Source organism: Styela clava, chromosome 2 (genome assembly GCF_964204865.1).
Source record: "Styela clava chromosome 2, kaStyClav1.hap1.2, whole genome shotgun sequence".
Classification (NCBI taxonomy): Eukaryota; Metazoa; Chordata; class Ascidiacea; order Stolidobranchia; family Styelidae; genus Styela; species Styela clava.
The window spans coordinates 5,865,550-5,876,918 of NC_135251.1; the positions used below are offsets into that span (position 1 = coordinate 5,865,550).

General features: G+C 35.3%; 1 protein-coding gene across 1 annotated transcript; it reads left to right on the forward strand.

Moving 5' to 3' along the window:
• The first annotated feature begins 215 nt into the window (after positions 1-215).
• LOC144418862 (uncharacterized) lies at positions 216-8,366 on the forward strand. Its single transcript, XM_078109797.1, has 5 exons — positions 216-349; positions 3,390-4,175; positions 4,782-4,873; positions 5,077-5,170; positions 5,841-8,366. The coding sequence occupies exons 1-4, from the start codon at positions 247-249 to the stop codon at positions 5,119-5,121; spliced, it is 1,026 nt and encodes a 341-aa protein (XP_077965923.1). The 5' UTR covers positions 216-246; the 3' UTR covers positions 5,122-5,170; positions 5,841-8,366.
• Positions 8,367-11,369: the final 3,003 nt, after the last annotated feature.

Below are 11,369 nucleotides of genomic sequence, written 5' to 3' on the forward strand. Positions count from 1 at the left end.
ATTGCCCAGAAATAATTTTAAGTTCACATCTTATATTGAAAATGTTTTTTATTGAAGTATGCTAAGTCAAAATATTTATTTATAGCTTTGCCGCAAATTGAAAATGTTTCGTCTCAAAGAAGTGGAACCGACATTCTTTTGACTTGGAATGAAGTATCTGACAGCAACGTTCTATACAACATAGAAATCTTCTGTGATGATGTGAAGCTCGGAGAGACTCACACTACAGAGGTTCCTCAGTATAGAATGAAGTCACCTACACTTGGTAAAACATATCGTTTTCAAGTCTGGGCCAAAGATGAATTGGGAAACTCTGGCATCAAAACACAGTCAAGGAATGTTATCAAATGTAAGTTATGGCCATTAATTATTAAGTGAAGTAGCAGCCTTCTATTTCAACTTGTTTGTTGTTCTAATAAATAGTTGGTGAGTGTATCTGCATGGTGGCGTCCCATCATCATTGTTATAAAAATATCAAGCATTTTCATTCTGAAATTCCCTTATTAGTACAATTTGGGTTAGACAATGTTGTTTCAATAACATATTGACCAGTGTTCTGTGGGCCATGGTAGCAATGTTGGGGGACACGAGTAACTCATTCATTTTCGAACTCGACATTTTTTCGTAATTTAAAATGATTTTACATCTGTTGACCAAGACAAATGTTTTTATTCTACCATTTGTGGTAGTTCAAGATTTGCTCACTGACGTTCGACTGCACTATGTCAAACTGTTATGTAAAATAATGGCACCCTCGAGGTATGTGAACAAAGATACACCGGAACGTTGTATGTGTACCAGGTTAGGGTTAGGCCATATTTTCATTATACAATTTTCCTTTTTTTATTTCTATTATGAGTTCGGGGACTAGCCAAGTGACTCCCACAGTATTTGTACCTGGAATTATGGCCTAATCCTAACCTGGTACACATATTGAGTTCGGGGACTAGCCAAGTGACTCCCACAGTATTTGTACCTGGAATTATGGCCTAATCCTAACCTGGTACACATACTGAGTTTGGGGACTATCCAAGTGGCTTCCACAGTATTTGTACCTGGTATTATGGCCTAATCCTAACCTGGTACACATACTGAGTTTGGAGACTAGTCGAGTGGCTTCCACAGTATTTGTACCTGGAATTATGGCCTAATCCTAACCTGGTACACATACTGAGTTTGGGGACTAGCCAAGTGACTCCCACAGTATTTGTACCTGGAATTATGACCTAATCCTAACCTGGTACACATATTGAGTTCGGGGACTAGCCAAGTGGCTTTCACAGTATTTGTACCTGGAATTATGGCCTAATCTCAACCTGGTACACATATTGAGTTCTGGGACTAGGCAAGTGACTCCCACAGTATTTGTGCCTGGAATTATGGCCTAATCCTAACCTGGTACACGTACTGAGTTCGGGGACTAGCCAAGTGGCTTCCACAGTATTTGTACCTGGAATTATGGCCTAATCCTGACCTGGTACACATACTGAGTTCAGGGACTAGACAAGTGACTCCTGCAGTATTTGTACTTGGAATTATGGCCTAATCCTGTCCTAGTACACATACTGAGTTCGGGGACTAGACAAGTGACTCCCACAGTATTTGTACCTGGAATTATGGCCTAATCCTAACCTGGTACACATACTGAGTTTGGGGACTAGCCAAGTGGCTTCCACAGTATTTGTACCTGGAATTATGGCCTAATCCTAACCTGGTACACATACTGAGTTTGGGGACTAGCCAAGTGACTTCCACAGTATTTGTACCTGGAATTATGGCCTAATCCTAACCTGGTACACATACTGAGTTTGGGGACTAGCCAAGTGGCTCCCACAGTATTTGTAACTGGAATTATAGCCTAATCCTAACCTGGTACACATACTGAGTTTGGGGACTAGCCAAGTGACTCCCACAGTATTTGTACCTGGAATTATGGCCTAATCCTAACCTGGTACACATACTGAGTTTGGGGACTAGCCAAGTGACTTCCACAGTATTTGTACCTGGAATTATGGCCTAATCCTAACCTGGTACACATACTGAGTTTGGGGACTAGCCAAGTGGCTCCCACAGTATTTGTAACTGGAATTATAGCCTTATCCTGACCTGGTACACATACTGAGTTTGGGGACTAGCCAAGTGACTCCCACAGTATTTGTAACTGGAATTATAGCCTAATCCTAACCTGGTACACATACTGAGTTTGGGGACTAGCCAAGTGGCTCCCACAGTATTTGTAACTGGAATTATAGCCTAATCCTAACCTGGTACACATACTTGGTTTGGGGACTAGCCAAGTGGCTTCCACAGTATTTGTAACTGGAATTATAGCCTAATCCTAACCTGGTACACATACTGAGTTTGGGGACTAGCCAAGTGACTCCCACAGTATTTGTACCTGGAATTATAGCCTAATCCTAACCTGGTACACATACTGAGTTTGGGGACTAGCCAAGTGGCTTCCACAGTATTTGTACCTGGAATTATGGCCTAATCCTAACCTGATACACATATTGAGTTCGGGGACTAGCCAAGTGGCTTCCACAGTATTTGTACCTGGAATTATGGCCTAATCTCAACCCGGTACACATATTGAGTTCTGGGACTAGCCAAGTGACTCCCACAGTATTTGTACCCGGAATTATGGCCCAATCCTAACCTGGTACACATACTACGTTACGATGTCAGCTATCTTGGTTGACATACATCAGGGAGTACCGAAATATTTATGCATGAACCACTACTCTAATGTCTCCTAAACACCATCCTCTTCCCTTAAATGCGATACATAAAAATATATCGTGCTCTGGTCATACAAGCAATCCAAATTTATGGAACCAAATCATATTTCTATTCCTAAATGTGGATAAGTTGTTCCATACCTGACTGATCTGGGAAAAAAATAAATAAATTGAAAATTCTAACTCAATACACAGGTAATGACTCTAGCAACTTGGTAACAAATATTGTGTCGTATTTCCCAAGTCTTTTCTATATTTTGCTTTGTTTGCGCAAAATGTTCAAATGATAGTGAAATTATAGCTGAGCCTGCTTTGATTTATGTCCAAGTACCCAGTTTTTGCTCAAGCTATTTCTTGCGTTTATATTAGTAATTAGCAATCTTCTCCTTTTGTAGCCTATTATCTCCTTTCCCTAATGGTCTTTATGCATCTGGAACAAATTACTGGTTAACTATTTCCCTACCTGACATGAACTGGTAATCGAACAGGTGTTGTGGTTCGCTATACAACTGAAACGTCGTATATACTTTTCTTTCACCGGGATGAATATGGAACTCCTAATGACATCGGGAAAGTTCTTTAGATAACTTTGGAACAAACGGTTAAAATTTATTTTTTTCGCATTATAAAACAAATCTGTTTTTTTAGTGGTAAACGTCGAAGTTACCGGCGGCTCCATGAGACTGAACGAGTGCAAAATCACGTTTCTTAGTGGAACTTTCAACAAACAAACAAAGGTCTGGATGTCGGTTGGAATTGACAATTCACTGTGCCCAAAAGGATACATTGGTATCACACCAGTTTTCGATATCAGCGCGGATTCGGAATTCCTCAAAGATGCGATCGTGCAAATTCAGTCATGGTGCGTCGGTCTAGAGAAAGACAAAATTGACATATTACATTTCTCAAGTAAAACTGACTGGGACATTATTAACCCTGATCGAATCACAGAGGATAACAGCATAGAATTTCGATGCAGAGAGTTCAGCCCAGTTATGGCCTTCATCAAGTGGTTGCTATTTGGAACAGTGGAGCTTCTTATGGAACATCGTCTTTATATTTTAAACAAAAACCAATTTCATTTTGCATTTTTTACATGCGGTGAGACTGTTCAGAACGCTGTCAGACATTATTATAAAGACCTGGGTGCACAACTTGCTCCTTTTCATCTCCCTCAGATCCTGTTACAAATTGGAGACAGAGTTCACATGAAACTTCGAATTGACCGCGGACCAGAAAATTTACATTTCGATTTTCCTGATGGCCATACTTTCCTGGTAGACAAAAAATTTCTGAGAAAGCAAAGAAATGTATACACGGTTAATCTTTTCCCTGTCCTCGACGAATATCCCCAACGTAACATCAGATACGAGATGGATAAGGATGGTGATGAACCGGAAATTTGCAATCGTAATTTTGATTTCCCATTGGAAGGTTAGTAATTCAAGGCTCTTGCGCTCGCCTCACACAGTTTTACCATATATTGTACTAATATGAAACAATGGTACATGAGTTTTCTTAAAAAACATACACAAAATACAAAAACAAAATGAGTTAGTAACATTCTCAAAAAAATGAACGAATGATATATGCCAGTGGTTGCCGAGTTTTGTGTGTATCGCGAAATATCAATCCAATTTAGAAAAATAAATTATGTGCCCACATTTAGAACTTGTCTTACAATATTAAAAATTAACAAGAATAGTTAATCGTTAAATACTATCGTTATCAGAGTCAACTAACAGAGATAGGGTATAAACACAATTAAAAGATTGATGGTGTTTATTTGTGTTAAAGTGATAACATACGGTAGTTTGGATCGCGAAAGTGCCATGACCTGACAGTAAATGGTTGTTTAACTTTAGGCTGAGTAAAAGGTAACCCCTTGTAGGATGTAAAGTGGAAGTTTATTTTTCGAATTTTTGTTTAATATTCTTAAAATCACAAGCATTATCTTCAGAACTACTCACCTTAAGACCATCTTCAGTTTAATTATACTCAGACCAAATATTAAACAACTTCCTATTACTATATTCATAGAACGCAGAGGACCTCCACCTATCAACTTTGCTGGAGCAAATATTGGGAATCTGCATCTACCAGAGAGAGGAAATCAGAACAATCAGCAAATGGTGAGATTTTTACTATTTCAGACAGCTGAACAGTTATATTTTATGCTGGTAGCAAGCCCCATATTAACTATGAGATATTGGGACCACCATTCCATATGCAATATTATATCCTTAAAGTTAATTGATATTATTCTGCACTTTATAATACTGTCAATAAGGATAGTAGTCTATGTCACATAGTAAATATGACATATTATTTTAAGGGTCAAAATGAACAAGGAGAACCTGGTGCAGTAGGTGGAAACTAAGGAAGATAACAACAATTGAATGAACCACTACAACATGAAACTGATAACGGTAGGTGAAATGCCACCGCTATAAGCATTTTTTCAGCCTTCCCAAATTACTGTTTCTCAAATCATACTAAAGGTATTTGATATAAATAATTCCTGAAATAATTCTTGGAGTCATTTTAGATAAAACAATGACACATTTTTTTTGCATGATTCATATTTTCTTAATTTCTATTTTCGCTGTGTATACTGTATTGTGAGAAGTGCGCCCCCAGAGTTTTCATTTTTAGAGATTTTGTATTAGCGGTAAAACTGTTTTCTGGATATTCAAGTACAATTATATTTAAGTTAGGAATTAAAGTCTGTCATACTCCAAAATTAGGGTGGGTGTTTATAATGTCATGAGGATGTGGGTGGGGGGAGGGGGAGGGGGGGGGGGGGTTCTCTAATGAATAGGAACTTGCGTAACCCCTGAACTATATTGTACTAGTGTGCCTAAGGAACACAATATTTGTGGACGATCAATGACTCTTAAAATTTTATTGTGTTTGCAGGAAATTAGCCAGCTTTTCCCTCCATTTCATTTTTGATAAACAATATTTGTGATACTTGCTTTTCTAGTGCCTTATGCAAACAACACATAGAAAATTGTTGTAATATTTCTTTACTGAGCACCATTTATGCAATCAAGCTATCAAGTTTTCAGCTTCATCTAAATGAACAATTTTTTTTAGATTCCGATGATCTTTGCTGAAAATTCCTTCAAAATATGAAAAGTGTTCTAGACTGAACACATTCGAACGATATTGCTAAGGGACAGATGTCGCATAAACTAAAGAGAGTCGTGTTCAACTTTTGATTACTCCAACAACTTTGGACTGAATGCCGAATAATTAATTAACTCTTAAAAACACTGTTCCCTAAATGGTCAAATTTTTCAGTAATATTTGAATTTAAAATTCAAACCTTTTTTATGTGAAATGTTGACTGAAATGTTGAGAGTAGATTTGACCCTATAAGCTCACAACGATAATCTTTGTAGAATGAGTGTTTTGGCAGCCATCACAACATTTGGGCAACCGATGTTTCTGTACCAGATCATTTTCCCTTTGCTTTACTTTGCCTCACTTAATCCCCACATTGGTACGAAAAATTCTGGAGCGGCCAATATTTAATAATTACAGCATTTTATAAAATTCTCCATTAAATGCTGATTTGCATGTATTTTCATTTGTTTCATACGATTCCTTGTTATCTGATGAATTTAAAAATTAAACCTAATGCTTCAGCTTTTATGTACTATTTTTAGTGAGCCACAACAAACCCACTTTAAGCTTTTCTATACATTGGTTTTATATCGATTAGATTCAGAAATTTTTATGTAATTGTAATTTTTATGGTATTTCATTTTCATTATTTACTTCAGGTTTCAAGACTTTTTAATTTTTCATGATTGACAACTTCTGTACATAATCTTGCTGTATTTAAATCGCCCTTAATCTTTCTTTTTGTCTATAGGCTTTCTTTGTAACCTCACATTTGATTATATTTTAAAATATAAAAAATTAAAAAAAAAAAATCAATAAAAATCAATAAGTAAAAAAAAATTTCCAAGTTATTAACATAATCGTAACTCGTTTTAAATAGCTATTGTTAAATTTTTATTAATTTTTGTTGTGAAATGCATTATCAACTTTTGCTCTTATGTTTTTCAATTATTGTCAACTACTGATATCTATTAGTCCTGTGTATATTTTAGAACATTCATATGAATTTTAGATACTGCGATTATTTCCTAAAAATCTGTACCTGAGGACTCTACTGGAGCTCAGTGTAACTTTGCCCCTAATCTATGTAAATTAACAAGAGATATCAATGATAAATTCTAGTTATATTATAATGGCGATACATGTTAGAATGACAAGCAATGCTTATTGCGAATTTCCATTTTTTGTTTTGTGAACATCAGCTTTTTAAATTTTCATGCACTGTACATTTTTTGTTTATCATGATTGACAACTGCTGTACCTAGGTTTTCTCTATAATTACGTGTGTTTCTCCAAGTGAAAAAAAAAAATAGCCAAAAAAAAAATTTCATGTTTAAAAAATATAAAATATCAAAAAAAAAATAAAAAACAGTAGTAAAAATTAAAAAAATTAATGTGTTCCCTAAATTTTGTAATATAAAAAAATGAAAATTGAAAAATAACGAAAAAAAAATCCCAAGTTTTCAACAGCCTTTAGTTTTGGCGGTATAGGCTAACGTTGTTCTTGGTGCTATCATGTCAGTTGGTTCTTTGAATTTCACTTCTATTATTGGACACAAAACGGACTTTCACTGGTAAAAAAATGCCACAAAAATATCCCAATGACATGCAAAGCTTATTGTAAATTTCCATTTCCTTTGTATACATCTGCTTTTTAAATTTTTATGTACTGTACATTTCTTGTTTATCATGATTGACAGCACTGTACCTAATCTTGCTGTATTGGAATGAAAATAAAAATTGGTTAAATATTTCAACTTATCCAATCCTCAATCCTCCCTAATGTATATAGGTTTTCTATATAACCTTGTGTGTTTTCCTATGTTTTAAAACGTAAAAAAAAATTAAAAAGAGTCATAAAATAGAAAAAAAAAAATTTCATGTTTAAAAAAAATAAAAAATAGCAAAAAAAAAATAAAAAAAACAGTAATAAAAATTAAGAAAAATTCATGTATTCCCTAAATTTTATATTATAGAAAAAAAATTGAAAACAACTAAAAAAAAATCAGAAATAAGCTCAGAAATTAAGGAGGCTGATATATGAGTGGAAATATGAGGGTCCACTGAAGCCCCAAAACCTACTGAGACCATAAGACATTATAGTGTAAAATTACATGCCAGTGAATACTGATTGGTGTGAGGCTTAAAGTACTCACAGGCAGAGCTCATGGAGTAGCCTATTAGCTTTTGTTTCAATTCTTTTGCTGAACAAATATAATTCTTGTTTTTATTTTATTGAATTACTTCATTATTAAACTATATTGAATCAAAGGGTTTCCGATAATTAACCAATGTCATATTATGTTTATAATTGGGTAGGGAGGGTGTGTCTGAACAGCTGTTAGTTTTGGCGTTATAGACTAACGTTGTTCTTGGCGCTGTTGTGTCATTTAGTTCTTTGAATTTCACTTACTTATTGGACACGAAACGAAAGGGCCTTATGGATATCTTAGTATTTTTCTTATTCTTGTAGGGAAAAAATAGCCTTTAACTACAGGATCAATTGCTAAAAAATTTTCTACGGCTAAAGATTGTTAAAAAATTTATGTGGTCTCTATGAAATTCGTATTTATCTTTTCTGTGTGATGACGTCATTAAAATAAAATATTTGCATCATGTCTTTGTTCCATGACCGCATTTCAGCGATCACACTAAGGTTAATAGGCATCATTTAGTTGCAATAAATCAGTAACACAATTTGTGTTGCAATTTGAGGAGTGGCAACTGATGCGAATGTTTTCCAAATAGCTATATGCTATGTTCTGTATTGTGTTTTAGGTTTGAAATTATTGGGGTCCGCAATTGCCCCAGAAAGGTATAAGGGGTCCGTAGGCATAGTAACTTTGAGAACAACTTTCTTAGATGAATAATTTTATGAAGCTAAATTTGCAGTTTATGTGCAATGTCTCAAACCTGATGCTACAGCCCATTATTGAAAGCAATTTAGTCGAGATACAGACTAGTCGAGTCGTTATTGTTTCTAATTTTTGTCTTTTGATTGGGATTTTTGAATATGACATTGTGGATAAAACTCCCATTATAAGTGGTTATTTTCATACAAATCTGCTTTTCAAATCAGTCTCATTGTTCGTACTGTATAGAGCAGGGTGGTCCAAGGTTGCCGGCTCCGGGAGCCACAAAATTATTTTTGCATTGTTCGCGGGCCACAATAATGCCAAGAATATAGGTAAACAGTGCAATACAAATCAAACATTTTATTGTGCAAACACATTGATCACTATTTGGCATTTATCAAGCTAAAACATGTAAAAACTTACTAAAACCTGCAAAGGCCTTCTTCAGCTTTCTTTTCAAACTCATGTTTACGAAATAACTTATAAATAACTGCAGATTCATTAATTACCGAATGTAAGCTAACAGGAGGGTAAATACTGAATTTTCTGACAAATAGGCAGAATTTTTTCTAATACTGTTTAGGGTGGTTGCAAAAAACACACGGCATGAATTATATTGTTGGGCCATAACGATGATATTTAGTTATTAGGCATAGCCAACCTAGGCTAATAAAATTGGCAATCGATTTTTAGTTTTCTATAATGCCAAAATTGTTAGCATATATTTCTGACCAAGAAGAATAAAAAAAATTTAAACTGCCAAGCACATCATTCAACTTCGCTAGTTGCCTCAGCCGATTATAACACTAATCAATTCAGCGACATTAGTGATGTAACAATATGTCCAAAAAAATTTCTGGTTAATTTTATATGAAAACAACACCAAATGCGATTCTTTGACTACTTTCCGAATGTGACGCGGGCCACAGATCATGAAGCTGCGGGCCACATGTGGCCCGTGGGCCTTGGTTTGGACCACCCGGGTATAGAGTGAGTAGTACCGGTAACTGATGATGATAATTCATGTTTGAAATTCTCAGTGAGTCCTGTATTTAAATGCCTAACTTTTGCTTGATATGTTATTTTAATTATTGTAAAAGTGAAATATCTAAATAAAGAGCTCATAACTTTATGATACAAAATGAAATGACCAACTTAAAACACTTTCGCCTGCATAATCTAACAGGTCTTCAGTCAAAAACGTTTATGAATTGAATTTCCTTTTAATTGTGCGTTATTCCGAAGCTTTGGATCCTTTGGGAACTCATGAAAAAAGATCGGTCAGGTTGTTTCTCAGACGTTACAGAGCACCCGCATACGACACAGTACCATATTCAATTATTCCATCGTCCTATACCTGTTATAGGCCTATGCTGATTATTGAGTCGAAATAAACTTATACTAGTTCTGTAGTTCTGTATACTAGTTCTCCCCAGTCTTACCAGTGACTCACGGGGTCCCACAGGGTTCGACGTTGGGTCCATTATTATTCCTCGTCTATATAAATGACCTCACCCACTGTTCTTCTTTCTTCGCAAAACTATTCGCTGACGACACTATACTTCTAGATAGTGACAAATCTCTACCAGCTATACAGTCACGAGTGAACTCTGAAATTGTAAAATTGGTTAATTGGATGAAGGCTAACAAATTGACATTAAATATCGATAAATCTAAGTCTATGCTTATTTCACCAAATAAACATAAAGCCAATCATAATTTATTAATCTGTATTGACAACATTACATTAGAAAAAGTCAATTCTTATAAATATCTGGGCATATATTTAGACAGTCAAATGAAATGGGATATTCATATAACTAACTTGGCTGCTAAGTTATCTAAGTCGGTGGGAATACTGTACAAACTCAGGCATTTTATACCAATTTCAACTTTACGTATGGTTTACCACTCGTTATTCCAAGCCCATATTCAATACGGTATTTCTGCATGGGGCTCCGCTGATAAAACTCTTTTACGCAAAATTGAAATAATGCAGAATAGGGCCATTCGTGCTGTCTCTGGCAGTGGACCTTATGCCCAACTTGATCCTATCTATTATAAACTTCGTATTATTAAAATGGTGGATATTTATAAATTAGAGATATTGAAATTGATGCACCAACATCACAACAAAAAACTCCCTGTTACATTCACTGATTATTTCTTGAAACAAAGCAGCGTGCATTCTTATAGAACACGATCCTCTGCCAGTAGTTCCTATTATGTAACTCATTTTTCAACCAAACGTACTCAAAATTCGATAAAATATACAGGCGTTAAATTATGGAATGCTGTATCCGATAACATTCGAATTATGAATTACAATTCATTCAAACAAGCTTTGAAAAAATTTTACCTGGATTCCTATGTATCCTTTTAGTCGGCTTCAATAAGTGGTATAGATCCCTTATGTCCCCCACCTTTTGTGTGGCTCGATTTTTTTATAACTGGTCATTCGGTCCAGGATCTCTATTTTACCTAAACGATCGTGACTTTTTTCACCTCTTAATGCCATTGGCATTGTCACCATTTTTCTTTATTGTCCTCACAGAGCACGACCATTATCACTGAGTTTGCATCATTGCCCAAAGTACATGTGGAATGAACTTCATCAAAACTGTTTTTCCTGTCTGATTTG

What these genes read in the sequence shown, in the direction of transcription:
- LOC144418862 (XM_078109797.1), top strand. Translation starts at nt 247, where the DNA reads ATGAAGTCACCTACACTTGGTAAAACATATCGTTTTCAAGTCTGGGCC. An exon ending in TTTTGATTTCCCATTGGAAG is followed by an intron (nt 4,176 to 4,781) that starts GTTAGTAATTCA and finishes CTATATTCATAG; the next exon opens with AACGCAGAGGACCTCCACCT. An exon ending in ATCAGAACAATCAGCAAATG is followed by an intron (nt 4,874 to 5,076) that starts GTGAGATTTTTA and finishes TATTATTTTAAG; the next exon opens with GGTCAAAATGAACAAGGAGA.